At 48.0% G+C, this 19,033-nt stretch overlaps 1 protein-coding gene and 1 pseudogene across 3 annotated transcripts in view; one reads left to right on the top strand and one right to left on the bottom strand.

Moving 5' to 3' along the window:
* Positions 1-19,033, top strand: part of TENM2 (teneurin transmembrane protein 2) — a 1,229,820-nt gene that overhangs the window by 1,119,859 nt on the left and 90,928 nt on the right. For all 3 annotated transcript variants that reach the window (XM_046000941.1, XM_046000940.1, XM_046000942.1), the window contains one exon: positions 1,718-1,864. In XM_046000941.1, coding sequence (XP_045856897.1) covers positions 1,718-1,864 — 147 coding nt within the window. The remainder of the gene's footprint in view (positions 1-1,717; positions 1,865-19,033) is intronic.
* LOC123938329 lies at positions 12,785-13,232 on the bottom strand (annotated as a pseudogene).

Genomic DNA, 19,033 nt, shown 5'->3' with positions numbered 1-19,033 from the left:
GGCATTCTCATAAGGGTTACTCGAGAGAAGAGAGGAAAGATGGCAGGCGAAGGCCTCTGGAACACGGGAGGGAGAAGTAAGGGGGGATGCATGCTTTTGATTCAGAAGACTGGGGCCAGAATGGTTTCAAATCAATAACCTCCCTCACTACAAAGCTCTTCATCCCCCCCACCACAACCCAGTCTACCTTGCATTTCGTGTGGTTTAAAAAAAAATACACAGAGTGGGGCACCTGGGTGACTCAGTGGGTTAAGCCTCTGCCTTTAGTTCAGGTCATGATCCCAGGGTCCTGGGATCCAGCCCCATATCGGGCTGTCTGCTCAGCAGGGAGCCTGCTTCCCTTTCTCTCTCTGCCTGCCTCTGTCTACTTGTGATCTCTGTCTGTCAAATAAATAAATAAAATCTTTAAAAAAAAAAACAGAGCCGGAGATAGCCATGGTGACAGAGGAGGAGACAGAATTAAAGGTAGATATTCAGGGAAGTTACTTTCAGAGGACAATGACATTAATAGTCATTTGGGGTCTATTTAAATGAAGTAAGAAAACACACCTAGATTGCACAACTCTGTAAACTTGCTACAAGTCACTGCATTGTGCACTTAACACAGGTGAATTTTATGGTATGTAAATTATGACTCAATAAAGCTGTTAAAGGAAAAATGAAAACATATCCAGGAATTCTTGCCAGCAAGTAGATTTTGTGAGGGTGGCAACACCCTACCAATTCTGTGCTGCTCTCTGCATCTTCTAGAGGGTGGCAGGGGCTCTGCTGGGGAGACTGTCCCACCCTGCTTTAGTGGCCCGCCCCCTGCCACCCTTTCTCATCTTCCCACACCCACGTTCCCGGGCCCCCCACTCAGGTCAGAAGGGTCGTAGCCCTTTAGGTGCTGGAGCAATTAGGGAATTAGGCAGGCTGCTGATTTCATACTTTTCCCCACCCCCAAAAAAGAGGAAAGAAAGAAAAGTTTACCACAAAATAAGAATTACTCGAATGCCATCTCATTTCTCATATACATACACATTTTTCTCTTTTCCCTGTTCAAGGCACTAAGTACCTACTCCTCCCACGGCCTTCAGACTCAGCAGTATTTTTAAATTATGCCATAGATAGGTTGAATGATAAACAGTCAACATTTTCAAGTGCCCCTTAAAACTAAATATTACAAAAATATGAGAATAGCCCAGGAGAACCAGCCTGTTCTTCATCCTAAGAGGCTTGTGATAATCACATATAAATATATCCTTAAAATTCTGAAAGATGGAAGGCACTTTGCCTCTATCCTGGGTTGATAGGAAATTTCCTGTCTTCTGCAGAAAGTATTTCTAAGAAAGAAAGAAAGGGTTTTTGTTTTTTGTTTTTCGTGTTTTTTTTGAGGTAGCCTCAATCTTGAGCTACTAGCTGGAAATTACAGCCTACCTAGGCTTGTAATCTCAGAGCTGGTTTAGTTTTCTGGAATATTCCCCACTTTGGGAAGGTTGCCTCAGACCCCTTCACACAGGTCAGTGTCATTGGGGATCCCCTGCATCTGGGACCCCACTGTGCCTTGCGACTGCATGCATTGCCTGCTTCCCCTACTCTTTCGAAGGCAGGCACGGGCCCCACTCTGAGGCTGGCCCAGTGGCTGCCCTGCGGCCTTGCTCCCCCTTTGCATGGCTCCCCTGCTGCCCCAGCGCGGCCTCGCACCCCTCCTTCTCATCTTTTGCATTTCTCCAACCAGATGGCTGCCCCGATTTGTGCAACGGCAACGGGAGATGCACACTGGGTCAGAACAGCTGGCAGTGTGTCTGCCAGACCGGCTGGAGAGGGCCCGGATGCAACGTTGCCATGGAAACCTCCTGTGCTGATAACAAGGATAATGAGGGAGGTGAGCAAGCGTCTTCTCATTCCCAGCCCCTCAAGTGCAGAGCATTGTGTATATTTCCGTCATGAGTCATTTTTCCTGAAAGATCTCCCCCATACTATTGTCAAATGCTGTTGTAACATTTCTTTTGAAGTAAATGCCGCAGAGGACGGGCATCTTTGGGCCAGTGGGAGGTTCCTGGAGACAAGGGCTGGAACTACTGGGGTTTGAAGCTGGCTTTGGATTCTCAAGTACACATCGCCCCAGAAAGGTCGCTGGGCCCTGGCTTGGCCCTTGGGTGTGCATCCCTGCCTAAGCCTTTGGGGCTGGGAGTTACAAATGAATCGATGGTGACGGTCACAGTATGTGTTTCACGCTAAACTCATTTCAGGCAATCCCTTCATCCTTGTGACACTTTGAGATGTTCCTTTATAAATGAGGAAACTGAGGCTTAGACCACAGTTAAGTAACTGTTTTAAGAGAAGTCAACCACCAATAGTAAAATTGGGCCTCAAACCCGGATCTGACTCCAAAGTCCACGTTCCGACCAGTGGCTGGCAAGCTACAGCCTGCTGCTGCTCACATCCAGTCCACTGCCTGGTTTTATATGAGCAGCAAAATGGTTTTTACATTTCTAAAGTTTGGGGGAGAGGATCTAAAGAGGAACAATATTTCAAGATATGTGCAAAGTGGAATTCAAATTTTAGTGTGTACATATAAAGTTTTATTAGACCATAACAATGTCTGTCAATTTATGCTTCACCCTCAAAGACAGCATTGAGGAGTTGGACACAGACCACATGGTTGGTAAAGCCTAAAATATTTACTCTCAGACCCTTTTTGGGAAATTTGCCAATCCCTGTTCTGAACCTCTGGGTTAGATTTTCCTGTGTTATCCCCTGATGGAGTGCTAAGATCCTGGGGCTAAATGGGTTGCGGTAGCACACGGCCTATGTGTTTTCCTAAGAATATGGAGCAATGCTGCCTTAACATTCAGGACAGGTGGGTGACCTACTCCCGCGAAAATGACAAACTGGTCAGAATTCCCTCAGAGAAGTTGTTTCAGGGTGTAAGAGGATCCACGCATCCAACTATTTGACTTAACGGAAATGCATCTAGTCCCACTCTGTCAATCCCTGTGCTCTGAGAATATCAACTCCTGCCCTCATGGCCCCAGGGCGTCAGCTTACGTAGTGTCCAGAAAGGGGAGCAATCCATCAGGGCAATGGATGAAAGTACTAGATACTCTATTTTACTTTTCCTCATCGTCTTAATAGACACTTGCAATTTCCATAATCTATTATTGCTGTTATACTTGTACATAATGTGTAAATAAGCAAATGTACATACAATGATAGGAGTATACCAATCAAAAAAGTTTATAGGCCTGATACAATTTACAGAGCTCCCATTCATTCATTTAGCTTCCTGAAATGGAGCCAAAATAGAAATCACTTTAATTCATTTTTGAACGAACTGAGCCATAACAGCATATATCCATACATTTTTTTTTTTTCTTTTCCCAAGAGAGACAGTCAAAATTGTATTATTTCTCCTGATAAGGTCTGGTCCCTGGTGATTTCACCTAGCAAAGAAGTTGCTTAGAGATCAGCTCCCTTTCTCTTCCAGAAAGGAGCTGCTGTCCGGGCTCCCTTCTCCACTGCAGGTGTCAGCAGCTGGAAACATAGGAAATGGCTGGAATGCTGCACGTAGGAGAGGGAGACTGACTCAGTCTCCCCCGCACGCCCTGCACCATCGGCATCCCTCTCTACCAGCCCTGTGGCTCCTTTCAGGAGCCCAAGTTCCTGACATAGGAGAACTGAAGGAGGGGTGAGAGGTGCTCGGGGGTGGATGGTCTAAGCCTGAGGACTGCTCTGTAGGCACGTGCAACCCAGGGTCCCTCCTGGTGGGCAGAGGCAGAGCTTCAGGAAGGCAAGGCACAGAAGCAAATGAGGCAGTGATTATGCTAAAGACAATAATGGCCTTGTTATGGGAACTATTAAAGCGAACCTCCCAAGGAAGTAATTAGCCACCAGGAAAAAAAAAAAAAAAGGCTCTGCACAGTGTTTATAAAAAGAAACTCCCAGTTAATTCAGAGTTGCTTATGTCAGGTGAGAGAGGTAGATGCGGATTGTCTCTCACCCGGTGTAAGCAATTCACAATTAACTGAGTTCTTTTTTTGGAGGAGATTTCCTCAGTGCGGAGTATCCTTTTTATGGTTAATTACTTCCCTAGGAGGTGTGCTAAGCACTTTACTGTTTATTGATAAATATTAAAGTTGCTCCTCCTCAACTCCAGATCCAATCCGGCAGCACACTAATTATATCACTTTTGTGTTTGTTTTGGTGGGGGGGGGGGGGAGTTCTGCCCCAGGCTCTTTCCTGCTCTGGGAGTTCTCCGGCAGGGCTGTATGCTTTCTGAACCTGACAGTAGGTCAGAGGAGGCACCCAGGCAGCGCATGGATGCCGGCCTGGGGAGCAGCTGCGATGAACACATTTGTTATGAGCCTCATGAATGGGGAAATAATAGAGTGCTCTTCCAAAGTGAGCTGGAAGAGGCAAATCATTTTTTCATCTGGGAACACTCTACGTTTAAAAAAAAAAAAATCTCAGTTGAAAGTGATAAATATTTTTTATTTCAAACTGAGATAGATATAGATCCAAATATGGATACAGATATTTGAATCCCTTATCAGCCTTTTTCAACCTGGGTTCCTCTGGAAGAGAATTAGTCCCTGGTGCCTTGTGGCCACTCATAGTTCAGAAACTGTAGCCGACGGCACAACCTCCCGGAGCGCTTGATTAAAACACAGATTGCCAAACCTTTTCCCCCAGAATTCCGGATTCCGCAGGTATGGGGTGGGGAGCAGGAATTTTAATTTTGAGGAAATTTCCAGGTAATGCTGAGGCAGGTTCTCTTTGAGAACCATTGTCCTGAGACATTCATTCTCTAGAATAAATTGACTTGTCTCCTGTGCATCCAAAAAGGTACTACCAAAGTGCCGTCTTAGAAGACCTGAGAAACTTCTCCCTCAAACGTTTTCTGTATTCTGGGCTGCCTAGCTGAGAAGCCCTGTTGGAAAAAGTTGCCTAGGACTATCCCCCAAAGACATTTATGCCAGTTCCCTACCTTCTTAATCCCATCCCTTTGAAAGTCTCCCAACGCCCCGCAGCCAGGGGATCGCTAACTTAACCTCAGGAAGCACTAGCTGATGCCGAAGGGACAAGATCTCCCTGCCATTGCCCCCGAGAGGTAGAATCAGTTCCGACAGACCTGCCGGCAAGCAGACTGTCTTTTTAATAGTGAAAGATCTTCACTTGAACTGCTCACCCCAATTTGAAAAAGAAGAGACTCAAAGAAATATTTTTGCTTCCAGAAGACAAATACCAGCTCATTAAAGTCTGAGAATACACACAACATGTGCTTCAGGGCACAGGCAGATAATATTTAATTATCACCACCAAGACAGAGGTGTGAGATTCAGTTCATCACAGCCAGGGGTAGGAGAAAGGGTGTAGATTTCCTCTAAAAGTGGGAACCTCAAGGTGGGGAAGCACTGTTAGACCGCCTGGCCTGGAAAGACAGGCCTTATTCCTTCCCCACACGCCTTTATCACCCAGAGCTTAGAGTCAGGAGCCCCCACCCTCTGTCTGCACGAAGCCTAGCTCTCATTGTTTCAAGCCAGCCTCCCATGGAATCCCATCAGATACCCTCTCCCCTGTGTGTGGGTGGAGGCCTGGCATGGAGGGGGTAGGAGAAAGCCCTTCTACACTGAGCTTGTCCTCGGGTAACAGTGCGTCACATCCTGGCTTCCTGTGTTAGCGAGCTGTCGGCATCCCCTTCTGGGGCATTCACACGGCACTAGAAGCTAGACTCCTGCTCCTTCTCCTGTCACTTCTCTGGTTGCTCAGGTGACGCTGTCACATCATGCTGGTTAAGAGCCTGGGCTCAGGAAGCAGTCTTTGTGTCCCACTTCTGTGACTAACCTGACTCCTCAAAATCTCCGTTTTCTTGTCCGTGAAGTAGGCATGAGAATGCCAACTCCATGAGCAGGTGTTTGGTTTCATTGACAGAGCGTATGCAGGGACATTTTACTAAGTGCCTGGTTCATGAGACGCCCTCACATGCTGCTTGCTGCCAGCTCTAATGTTATCGGCGGTAATGTTGCTGTTATTTCTAGAACGGATGCTGAGTCCACACAGATGGAACCCAACTGGTCGTTTTCCCACAGTCCATAAGCACTGAGGTTCTAACCAGTGCTTATCGGATGTCAGCACTCCATAACCTCCTTGATGGTTTAACAAATGTTCCTTGAGGGCTTGCTAAATGTTAGACATTGGAAATAGGCCTTTAGAAATACTAGGACAAATACAACGCCCGTCCACCGAGAGTTCGCATCTATCTGAAGAGATAAGATGTAGAACACGTTTTGTAATTATTACCATCAGGGCTGACAGGGCGGAGGACCGTCCCTCCCTGGGAGCGCAGAGAGGCGACTGTCACGGGGTGTGACTGTCGGCCACAGGACAGGAAAGAAAGCCCATCACCATACTGAGCCCAACATCTTCAGTCTCTCTGCTGGGAGAGTACTCAAAGCCGCGAACCTGTGGTCAGTAACCCATGATGGGGGCCCTTCCACCCACCAGCAGCTTCTACACCTCTCCCCCTAAATTAAGGCCTCCCTGACAGTATTCCGCAGCCTACCTCCATCTGTGAAGTTTGGTTCCTTGTTTTGCTCCAGAGGAGGCTGCCTTGGTTTAAAGAGATGTGGATGCTGGCCTGAGTTCCAGGCACTCCAGCCAGGTCTAAATGAGGAGAAATAACACTGGAGTCTGTCCAAAGCACTTGGAACAGACAAAGCCCACCCCTTGCCCACCGCCTCCTCCCCCTTTCCCCATCCCATAACCATCCAAATTGGTTTGACATGATTCAGGAATGCTATTCCGGCATTTATCTCAATTGTTAATTAATAACACCTTGTCGGTACATGTAGCAGAGCCAAGCTCAGGACTTCAGGGACTCTGGAAGAGTTATAGTTCTCAAGTCCAAATAGTCCCATTTCTTCATCCAATGAGAGATAAAGCTTGGTGAACCCATTGTAAATGCCTTGATTAATGTGTACGAATCATGTTGATGGATTGGTTGGGTGGGGGACAGCTTAGAAGTGCAACATCGCTCTATTAATTGGGTTGGATGAGGATTCCCCTTGCAGTCCAAAGACCTTGTGGCAAATGTAGCTGGAGCCATAAACAGAGTCCCCAATTAGCTCCCAGAGAGGAAAGCAATATATCTAATGCTTACGAGGGAAATGTGGCCTTGAGGCCACTGCCAGCTGGCCAGGCGCTGGGTCTCTCTTCCTTGGGAGGGAAGCAGAACTAACCCCAGCTGAGGACCACATGGCAACAGGGGGCTGAAATTATTCTGGATCTTCCAGTGTATTTGACTCAAGAATCTTCTGTTTAGGAAACTGAGGGTTGGGAGTCAGTTTTCTTTTGAGGCTTAAAAAAAAAGGTAGAATTCATTCTTTATCGAATATAAAAACTATCATCAGTGAGATTTTTTGAGCGCTTACACGCACCGAGCCCTGTTCTGAGCTTTGTATGCATCTGGGTAATGGATGGGCAACCAACGGGTGGGTATCTCTGCTGCTGCCCTGGCACCGTGCTTTCTGTTCCTCCACACAGCAGCCCGAGAGATGGTTCTGCATGGTAAATCAGATCATGCCGTGCCCTCAAAGGGCTTCTCATGTAGTTAAAATCAAAATCAAAGGTTTCTCCTTAGCCTAGAGTGACTTCTGTGATGTGCCCCTTCCTCCTCTCCTGCCCATCCCCCACCGCCCTCCACAGCAGCTCTGGGGCATCCACTCCCGCCAGCCCCTCGTCCTCACATGCTGAGCTTAGTCCTGCCTCAGGGCCTCTGCTGGTGCAGGGCCAGAAGTGCTCTGACCTGGGCATGTGACTTGACAGGCTCCTCACAGCCATTTTCTGTTCTTAGCTGCCTGTCTTGGCCTACCTCTCCCTCTCTCCCATCACCCTGTAGTGTTTCCTTCACGGCAAATGCTGCGTTCTTAAATTATCCCATCTGTATCTTCCTGGTCGATTGTCTGTGTCGTCACAGGAGACATAGAAGTTCTATGAGTTTGTCTCTTCATAGTTTTTCCGTGTCACAGACAAGGATACAGAGGGTGGAGAAGGTAATATGCAAAATAGGCCTCCAGATAACCACTGTGATAGAACACTCCGCTACTTTAAAGGCAGAAGCTCAATTCTTCTCAAACAGAAACAAAATTTGGAGACTGTTTCTGAAGAAAGTTCAAACAAGTACAGAATTTTTGTTGTTGTAAAGAGGACTCAGGAAAAGTCACCTCAAACATAGAACTTGCCCACTGAAGACTTTCTCACAGTCAATATATTTGACTGTGGAATTTGTTGGGGGAGGGGAGGTATTTAAAGTTCATGAGTTTACCTAACATCACACCTTCAGTCTTTCCTAATCAAGTTTATAGTAGTTTAAATGATGATTAAGTGTCTCTTAAGGGATTATATTTTTCCCTGATTAGATGACAAATCAAGTATTCATCATAAAATTGTGATTGAAATGTATAATTTGCAAAAAAAAATAACTGAAACCATTGTGGACTTCTTTTCGGGAATTAAAGATCAAAACACAGAATTATCTGGTGGCAAAGAAGTAATATTTATTTCCTTATGTGGGCTTCCAATATTTTTGCATTGGCGAGAGAAACTGCCTAGATTGTAGCAAGTACCCTCTTGGTCCCTGTGACGAGCATTTGAATAAAGGTTCAAGGGCCCTGGTACCAGGATTAGCTCTTTTGCTCTCACAGCCCTCCCCTCAGTCCAGACCAGTGGTTCTCTACCAGGGACAACTTTACTCTCTAAGAGAGACATTTAGCAACATCAGGAGACATTTTGTGAGTCCCAGCAGGGAGGAAGAAAGGAGAGGCTACTGGCATCTAGTGGGTAGAGGCCCAGGATGCTGCTAAAAATCCTATATACACAGGACAGCCCCCACGACAAAGAATGATTGGGCCCAAAATGTCAATAATGCCAAGATAGAGAAATCTGGTGCAGGGATTGACATGTGCTAGGGACATATCTGAGGGGTCCAGACATTTCCAGAGCAGGGAGCATCTTTGGCTTGATGTCAGGGGCCTGATGCATCGAGCAATTACTAAGCCTTTACCCACATTGCCCAAATAAATCGTGGTAATAGCCCACAAGAGCCCTACGGGCCTCTTAGCATCCTTTACACAGAGGCAGATACTGAGGGCCAGACCAGTGGAGTGGCGGACCCAGGCCCCACAGCTAAAAGGCCACACACCAGGACTCAGAACCGAAGCCAGGAGCCTTCTTCATGGACCCCTCGCAGCTGCTGACCATTGCGCCTGGGATCTGAGCAGGGCTATCTGTGAGCGCTTAACGCCCTCCTCCCCCCAGAAACACGAATTCTGCAGCATTCTGAAAAATAGCATTGGCGTTAGCTCTTTTTCCCCCCCGTTTTGGATTTGGAGTGCATTTTGCCACAAAGTGCTTATGCACTGGAATGCCAGGGTGCAAGCAGGGGAAAGTGGAGCAGTTGGACTTTAAATAGCTAGACGCTCTCTGTAGCACAGCAAGAGCAGCTGCCCAAGGTCTGTGCTCTTTTCTTTGACTTTCCATTTTCTCAGCCAAGAGCTCTGGGGGATTGGAGAGGGGCCAAGAATTCTGTGGCCAAGTGTGGATCCAAAGAAAGCTGCAAGGTGTGCCCCAAAGCTGTGTTCAATGTTTGCCTCCCCCCGCCCCCCAGCACCGCAAAGAACAGACCTTTCCAGGGGAATTCCCTCCCTTTTCCTGAGCTTGCGGTACTTTATCATTGATCTGCCAGTCCCAATTCCTGGAACTCCATGGCCACACACGCTGAGGCACACTACCCCTTTGATTCACAGGAATCGTGGAGTCCGCGAATATCAGAGCACAAAGACTAAAATATGGAGTCCCCAGCAGGTTTAAAACCCAGAGAGGGGAAGTAACTTCTTCAAGGCCAAACAGCAGGGTAGGGCAGATCCAAGCCAGAGGCCAGGCTTCCTGGCTCTAGATCCAGTACGCTTTTCTCTATGCATGTGGCCCCCAAAGGGACCCAGTCACCCTCAAGAGATCGTATGGCTGACCTTACTGGTAAGATCACTCTGAGACCTAGGAACTAGACTAGGAGGAGTTGAGGCACCTGTGTGCCCAAGAATGAGCCCCTTCTCTAATTGTGTACCGAGGCCAGGCTTTCCCTAGCCCCGGGCCCGTTCACACCTCTTGTCATGGATGGTGGTAAGAGCAAACACCTCCCCCAATGCCAGCCGCACACACACACCCAGCCAGACCACATGAGTGCATGAGACTCAGATTCTGCCACAAAGAATCCAAGGTCTGCTGGGGTGTGAAACATTGGTGAAACCAGCTGTGACAAAGCCATATACTAAGGGTCCAGGATAGAACAAGGACAAAAGGCTAGGACAGCCCAGAGAAGGGGCATCAAAGATTTCCAGAGCAGGCAAACTTGAATTTTGAAAGCTACAGAAGACTTAGGTCAGGAATCTAGGGAAAGCATTATGGACAAAGAAATGGCAAAGGTGCAGAGGCAAGGGACAGCAGTGCATATCTGGGGACCTCTGAGAAGACTGACAGAGAGTGGAGGAGTGAGGCTGGGTCTGGACAGAGAGAGCCGGGCCTTGCCTGCCACGCTGGGCGGAGTGAAGTTTACCCCAAGTACTTGCTTTGCCTTCCCGCAGTTCCCGTCTTGGTCTCCACAGTCGCAACCACCCCTCTTCCCTCCGACAGAAGGCTGGTATCTCTGCTTGGGTGATTCCTAAATACATATGCTCACAGCACAGAAGGAGCAGCCTTTCTCTATGTTTCTTCCATTGCGCGTGCGCATCCTTTCGCCCGCAAGGGGAGGAGACGGCCTGGCAGGGTGATAAAGAGGCTATGGGGCCAGGGAGCTCTGGGTTCACGTCCCGGCTCCACCACTGATGGGAGCAAGTTGACCCATCTCTGTAAGCCTCAGTTTTGTCCTCTGTAAAGTGGGACTAATGCTAGTTGCCACCTCACAGGATACTGTGAGCTCAGATGAATTAACACATGGAAAATATTCAGTACTGAGGTTCTCTTAGGTCACTGGGCATCACAATCACCCAGAAGGCATAGCGCACAGACCGCCCGACTCACAGAGCTTCTGGTACAGTAGGGCTGGTGCAGGGCCAAGGGATATGCAGTTCTAACAAGTACCCAAGAGATACTGATGCTTTGGGAGCCACTGACTGGACGCAATAGGTACCATTTTGGGGGGAACTCAAGTGCTGGCAGAGAGTGATTCCTCCAACTGTGGCATTCCTGGGCTGCCTGAGAGAGAGGACAGGCCAAAAAGCTCTGCGTGCCAGGCTGTGCCAGCTTCATTGGCATACGGACCCCAGGTGTGTCACTGTACTCACTGAAGCCCCCGCCCCAGAGCTGTAGCTACAGAGAGGGGCTTGGGGCCCCAACTCCCCGGGATCTGTTCCCACTCCCCCCTTTCAAGAGCACTGGAGTAAAGCGCAGCTGTGGGAAGAACATGCTGGAAAAGGGTACATGGTCTCTGTCCCTGGTCTCTCCCCCTTGTCACTTCCTGAGGCTTCTCCCATCCCCCTCGGGCCCAAAGTTGGCACTGTGACCTTTCCGGCTGGGGTCTGCAGGCACTTGGGTCAGGCCGACTTGTGTTAGTTTTGACTCCAGTTCTTACTGGCTCCGCTTCCTTGAGCAAGGCACCTGAGCCGTCCAAGCCTCTGTTTCCTCATCTGTAAACTGGGAACAGCAGTAGCTGTTGAGAGGTTTGACTAGCAAGTTTCCAGAAAGTGGCTGAATACCACCTTATTTAAATGACAGATCTAATTATTAGTGTCTGCCTGTGTAATGTGACATCAGAGACTCTGAACACACACACTGTTCCTAATCCAAATCTCATTATATCAAGTAATGCACATTTTAAAATCAGAAATCCGTCTTTTGGTCCCTGTTCTAATGTATAATCCCCCTCAATCTCACACCCACTCATGCTGGAATGAGCGCATTTTCCCTCAGAGACCACAAACCAAGGATCTGGATGGCCCCCAATGTATTGTCTGGTCTGCATAGGGTTAAAAAAAAGTCCCTGAATTAGCTGCTGACCTGTAACAATAGAGGATTCCATTTAACTATCTGAAAAGCTGAGAAGCCGGAGTACTCTCTGACTTTGTCCAAAGTCAGCAGTGAAGTGGTGGGGTTGGAGCCTGGCTCCCCTAATCCTAAATGTCTTGCTTGTTCTCCTCCCAGACCCGTTTTCTGAAACGAGTTCTATATCAGGTTCGCCAGAGAGTCCAAAGCTGCTGGGATCTGGGATGGGGGAGGGAAAGGTGGAGCCATAGGGAAAGGGACCCTACAGTCACCAGAACAGGCTTCTCCTACTCTTCCTGCTGCTGTGCCTACTCATAGAGCACATGGCTCATGGGGCGCAGATCCAGGGAGAAATCTCCAGCCCACCAGGACCCAGCACCCAAAGCACCCTTTGATGCGAAACATCAGTGTTGTCCGTTCCCAACTACCATGCAGTCCGCTGCCGTGGACGTTCCCGCATCTCTCACGTGCCCCCTTTGTGAGTGTTGCTGCTCAGATTTGCAAGCATTGTCTGGCCCCTCCTTTTCTTCCCAACCAGGAACGCCGTGGTTTCTCAGTATCCTTCCACCTCCACCTGGGTCATGCCACCAGTGTCACTGGACTGGACTGTTGGTCCTCCGGCTTCCAGTCTATTCCACGCAAGGCGGTCAGAAGAATCCTTTCATTTTGATTTTTGTTTGGGTTTTTTTTTTAGCTGGACCCATCCGTGACTGGGAAAACACCTATTTTCTTGGGGTGTGGCAGACATCTAGTCTCAGATCATCTGGAATTACGTGTTGGTGTTGGCGGCCTTGGTGACCTTGTGCGTGTGGAAACGCACAGAGTTGCATAAGGGCTGGCACGACCCACGGTGACAATGTCACTGGTCTGACATCCCAGAAGCAGGAGGGGCACATGCATGTTTTAGTGGTGGTTCTTGAACCAGCTGTACTTTCAGATGGAAGGGAGGTGGTCTCAGTGGGTGACAGTGGTCTTCTGCGTCCTCATCTTGGTCACTACATCAGACAGAATCTTCTCTCCGATGGACACATGACCAGAAAGGGGCATTTCTTGTCAACATAGGTGCTCTCAATGGCCTCCTTGTGTGTCCTGAAGCCCAGACCCATGTGGTTGTAGTATCGCAGAACTTCCTCATCAGTTTCTCCAAGTGGGCCACTCTTATGCTGAAAGATGGTCAGCTGCTTTTGGTAGGCATGTCCGGTCTGTATGGCCATCATCTCCCCAGCTGCGTGAAAAAAGAGAATCCTTTTAAACGTCAGGTCATATGATGCCCCTGTGCAAACCTTCCCTGGGCATCACATGTCCCACAGAATGTCACCTGGGTCACAGCCGTCACTCCGCATTAGTGAGCTCTTACTTCCACTCTGGCACTTACGTCATCCTCTTCCTATCTCTGTTATCCAGCCCAACATCCACCATCTTGTTCCTACTCTCAAGATACTTTCCCACCCTGGACCTCTATGCCAGCTGTTCCCTCTGCCCATATTGGTCTTCCTCCAGAAGTTTCCAGGACTCATTTCCTCATCTCATTCAGGTTTCTCCCAAACGTCACTTCTGGGATGCCTTCCCTGTCTTACCCCTACCTAAAGCAGCAACCCACCCCCCACCCCGCTTCCATCACTCTCCAACCCTTTCCCCTGCCTTGCCTTTCTTTAGAACACTGTCACCTTCTCAGAGTCTATTATACATTTCTTTGTTAATTGTCTGCTTCCCTTCTAGAATCTAGGTTCCTAACTGCAGCTTCCCTGTCTGTCTTGGTCAGCTCATTATTAAATGAACTGAATAAATGGAAGTTTTAATGAGAAGTCTCTAGGACAGAAAGCCATTTTCTTTTATTCAATACATTATTTTAGTATGAATACATTTCATTTTAGGATTAAAAAAAACACATCCATGCAGTGATACCCAAGTCACTACATACCATTCACACCCTTTTATTAATGCAAAGAAAATCTAAAGGTAAGATATATTATTTTAGGTAAGACACGAACACATGGTTATGCAGCTCTTCATCTCTGTTGTCAACGTAGCCTGTGTATGGACTTCCCAGGGGCTGGTGGCAGTAGGTCTGCAAGCTCCGCTGTCCTCTGAGACGAGAGGAAAGGCAGGGGCTGCGGAGAATCACGTTGAGTGAAGCAGGACCGCCCAAACCATGGCCAGCCTTGCGAGGCCCAGAGTATTAAGGGAGATCAGCAAATCTGAGGCTGGGCCGGCTGTGTGCGAATCCCAGCTCCTCCACTCATGAGCCGCTGCCCGACCTTGTCAAATAACAGCCTCTCCAGGCCTGGGTTCTCCATCTGTACAGCCAGAGCAAACAGAAGGTTGCTATACACTAAATGCTTTTGCACAAGGCTGATGTAATCTTTCACGAAGGCTCTATTAAACTAGTATTATAATTACATCCACTTTATTGATGAGAAAACTGAGGCTCAGAGAGGTAAGCTGATTAGCCCAAGGCCACACAGCCAGTATGTTGCAAACACAGATCTTGTGACATTAATTGGCAGTCCCATCCTGGCTCCTGGCCCCCATGCCACGGAGTGAATGCGAAGATGAAATGAGATCTCTAGGGCATGCAAAGCACAGTACCTGAAGCCTGGCAAGGGCCATGTTTAGCAATTAGTACTTCTGATTTCCCTGATCCAAATGGAGGCTAGCCTGATAGCTGAGTCTGGTCCCTTCTCCCATTGGGAAGTGTAGGGGTACTTCTTTATGCACCAGGAGGACAGGCATCTTGGCCTCTGCTAATTCTCTCAGCTTGGGGACCAGTCCTCCCACCTGCCCACAGGAGACAGGGTCTCTCTTCAGGCAGAAAGTAACTGTTCCAGTCTGTTGCTCTGAGATGTCGAGGTGTCGATGGTGACAGCCCTTTCTCTTCTGAGGGGCCCAGCAGGTCCCTGTCTGGCACCCCACCAGCCTGCCACCCCCTGCTGGGCTGGCTTCTGTCTGACCTGTCAGTGGTCTCTCTGAAAGGGAGGTTGATGGGGGGTAGAGGGGAGGGGCCAGGAACAGCAGGCAGAGGGTAAGCATCTGGGGATATTGGTGGCTCAGATCAGAGACCCTTGCTCTCTCTTGCCAGTAGTTTTTGTAACAGAACAGCAGGGAGACAGCAGCAGCCAGGATAGAAATCCCCCAGGTATAAAAAAACATGGCCCTAGGCTAACAAGGGTGAGGCTGTGTCAGAGAGGCCTGTCAGGGAATGTCCAAGGTGGGCAAACTCTCATCGAGTGAGATCATTATTCCTGGAGACTCTGTCTGGGTTGAGGAGAGGCAACAGAGGGAGGGGGGAAGGGCGGGGGAAGAAGAAAGAGAGAGAGAGGCTGAGAGAAAGAGCAACTAGAGAATGAAGATTTTTGTGAAGTCTCAGCCTTTCCTTCCGAACATCCTGTATATGGCCAGTCACAGGATACCTGCATATGGCCATGACTACTCATAGCCTCCTGTGAAGAACTGAGGATAGAAGCCAAACGTAGGCTTTGGGGCTGGACAGCAAAATGGTGCCTCCCTGTTCCATTATTTACTAGCTGTGTGATTGTGGCCAAGTCTCTTAACCTCTCTGAGCCTCAGTTTTTCCTCTGCAAACTGGAGATTATAAATGGCCCCTCCAAGCGTCCGTATGAGCATACATAGTGAGAGTTGGGTAAGGGGGCAAGATGCAGGCAGCAGAAGCACAGACGAGCTTCAGGGCTAGCAGAGGAATAGCCCTATGGCGGTCCACCTGTCCCAAGTGGGAGCTGGGCAGAGCGCCAGCTAAAACACTCCATCATCCCAACTTTTCAAAAAATAAATCTCCCTCCAATATTATTTAAATTGCTCCTCTTCTGTTTGACATGGTCCGGCCTTAGGTAGAAGAGCTCAGTGCAGCCACTACCATGTCATGGTGGTGGGCACAGCGGCTCCTGTGTGCCATCTGGAATGTTCTACTCTACCCGCCCTCACAGGGCAGCTTCATGTAGGATTTGGCTTCAGAGTGCAGCAAACTGGGTCAAAAGACAGCCCCAACATGGAGAAGCTGTGTGGTCTTAGGCAAGTTATTCACTGTCCTTCTAAAGCTCCAGTTCCTCCCCTATAAACAATGGTGCTAAGGATCCCTCGAATTCTGGTGATTTAACAAAGGGATGCAAGTAATGCACTTAGCACGGTGACTGAAACCTAGTAAGCTTTTCCTAAGTGCCTACCATTAGCTCTGATTAGACGTGGTTGCCATTAATGCTTCATCATCCTACTGACTCCCAGGATGTGTCCCCCTCACATAGGGTCTCTATGCTGAAATACACTGGCTTTGGGAGGCACTGGGAGGCCAAGGGCGGGGGCTCTGAGCTTATGTGCTAGTAGTGATGATGTAGTTTGTGTTGCATTTAATCACCCCAGAGCATGCATTTTATGAGATCAATCAAGCATGGGGGCTATTACGCAGATGAAGGTGTGGAATGTGCTTCCAAGGATAGCGCTCCCAAGCCTAGAGCCCTGTTCTCATGAAGTGCTTCCCCACTTGTATTGCACTAGACTGTTGTGGGGAGAAGTTCTGCGACAAAAGGGGTCTATGGTCAGGAAATGCTGTGTGCTCCATTGCAACATTAAAGATTCTTAATGCATATTCACCCATTAAAGGCTCTGAGAAGTCCTGCTGTAAAGAAACTAATTTAACTGTTTAACCAACATCTCTCAAGTTGTTTTTGACCACAGATCCTCCAGTGCCACCTCCACTTCTATGTTTCAGGGAACCCATGTTAACATCCCTAAGGAGACAGTTCGGGAAGGCTCCTTTAGTCTCTCTGAGTCAGACGTACCGCTATGGATATTTGAGGGATGTTTTCAATAATTCAGAACAGGGGTCCTTGAGGTTTAGTAGGCAAAATAATCACCTGGGAATCTTCTTTAAAATACACATTCTCAGGGCACTGGGGTGGCTCAATCGGTTAAGCATCCAGCTCTTATTAGTTTGGCTCAGGTCATGATATCAGGGTCCTGGGACTAAACCCCATGTCTACAACTCCATGCTCAGCAGGGAATCTGTTAGAGATTTTCTCTCTCCTTCTCCCTCTGCCCCTCCTGTGCAACTGCACTCATGTGCGTGTGCTATGTCTCTCTCTGTAAATAAATCCTTTAAAAAAATGCACATTCTCAGTTTTCACACTAAGAAATTCAGTAGGCCTGGGTGACAGCAAGAATCAGCACTTCAAAATCACTAAGGTGGTTCCAGGGCAGGAGATCAGGGAGCCGACCTTGACCAATAGCTATTTAGTGTCTGACTGCTGAAAATACAGTGCTCAGAACAGCAACATCAGCATCACCTAGAAACTTGTAAGACATGCAGAGCACAGTAAGACCAGAGAATGGAATTTATATTTTAATAAGGTCCCAGGTAATTCCATGGCTGGTTAGATTTTAAGAAGCATTGGTTTTAAAGGTTTTTTATTGATAGTATTTGTTCTGGGTTTTTCTATTTGTTTAGTTTTAATAAACTAAAAAAAAAATGGATACACACTGCAAGCTTGTTGTCATAAAGTTCCTACCAGTCCTCACCCCCACCCCCATAGTAAAGGGTTGACCAGATGCTCCAGTAGCTTCAAAGTAAACCAAAGTCTTATTGAGAAGTGGTCTCACCTGCATCATATCCCTGTCTTCAGTAACAGTCCCTGGGTTTTCCTAAGCAGCCATTGCTTTCTTTCCCACATCCATCCTGAAGAGTAGGAAACCCAGAAAAAGCAGCTCTCAGTGGGGGCTCCACTATCAGCTCTCCAGTCAGACATGATTGATCTTCCATTGCTAAGTCATAAGAAAAGCCAAAGGGGCTTCAGAGCAAGGAGCTCTGGCCTTGGAATTCAGAGACTGTCAAAAAAGAGTTGGCACGAAGCAAGAGGAAAGCTTCCAACAGGTCTTCCAGACGGAGCGCAAATACAATTTCACTTCTTGCAATATTTAAGAATCGCAGTTGCTGTGGTCGGGAGGGAGGGGATGCCTGCATACCGATGGTCCATCAGGCAGCAAGGGTATTAATGGCAGGCGAAACCTTCCAAATGAGCACCCTGTCAGCCAATCTATTGCTTTAAAAGGTTGGCAATGCAGGTGCCTAACAGAGGCAATGAAGAACTAATCTCATATTGCCAGGTTAAATCAAGTCAGCCTTGCCTGCTCCTTTCACTTTTTAGTTACATCAAGCCAGAATACTTTCAATTATCCCTCCCTTCCAACTTGTCAGCAGGCATTGGGTAAAATGCAAATGGAACAGTGCCTTCCCTGGTGGAGAGCAGAAAATATGAAGACGAGCCTCCATTGGTTGAGTTCCTACTGTGTATTCAGTGCCATACCCTCACCATCTCATTTCATAGGCACCATCTTATAGGATCTCCATGCTCTTTGGTAAAGTAGGTGTTACTGGGTCCATTCTATTGCTGAGAAAACTGAGTCCCAGGAAGCCAGTCACTTGCCAAGTTTACATAGCTAATGAATGATAGAACAGGTTTTAACCATTCTGACTCTGACGCCCATGTTCTTTTGCCATATGTCTGACTGGGCCAAGACTCCAGGGCTACTCTGGGTGAGTCCTTGAGCTTTGGAGTGCACCCCACTCCTTGAAATTTTCTAAGTGCTCCACCAGTGCAGGTACTGGCCAGGGTCTGCAACACTATCTGGGAGGACCACGCCAGCCCAGACTAGGACCCGCCTGAGTCCTGGTCCCTACTTCTCCCTTTCAGGGTGTTCTCTGACCCTCTACCATCCTTTAACCCCATACCCATATATGTGAGGTTGATCAGATTTTGAGAGAGGTTGGGGGATTTGCATTTATGATGTATCTCAGGACCGAATACCCAACCTTAATTCCGGTGGACATATTGGCAAGTAGGTTGTTCCTTTTGGCTGGAAGAGTATTTTGCAATATCTTGTGACATCAGAATGAAAACGCTGCTGATAAGTCAATTCAGGTAACTCAATTTGTTCAGATAGACAGGGGCCTGGAAAAAATGATTTATTAGGGACCCCATACACTTTAGACATGGTCCTGAAGGAGCTCACC

Source organism: Meles meles, chromosome 3 (assembly GCF_922984935.1).
Source record: "Meles meles chromosome 3, mMelMel3.1 paternal haplotype, whole genome shotgun sequence".
NCBI classification, from domain to species: domain Eukaryota; kingdom Metazoa; phylum Chordata; class Mammalia; order Carnivora; family Mustelidae; genus Meles; species Meles meles.
The sequence above is the reverse complement of the archived record's forward strand: the minus strand, read 5'-3'. Positions and strand labels throughout refer to the sequence as shown.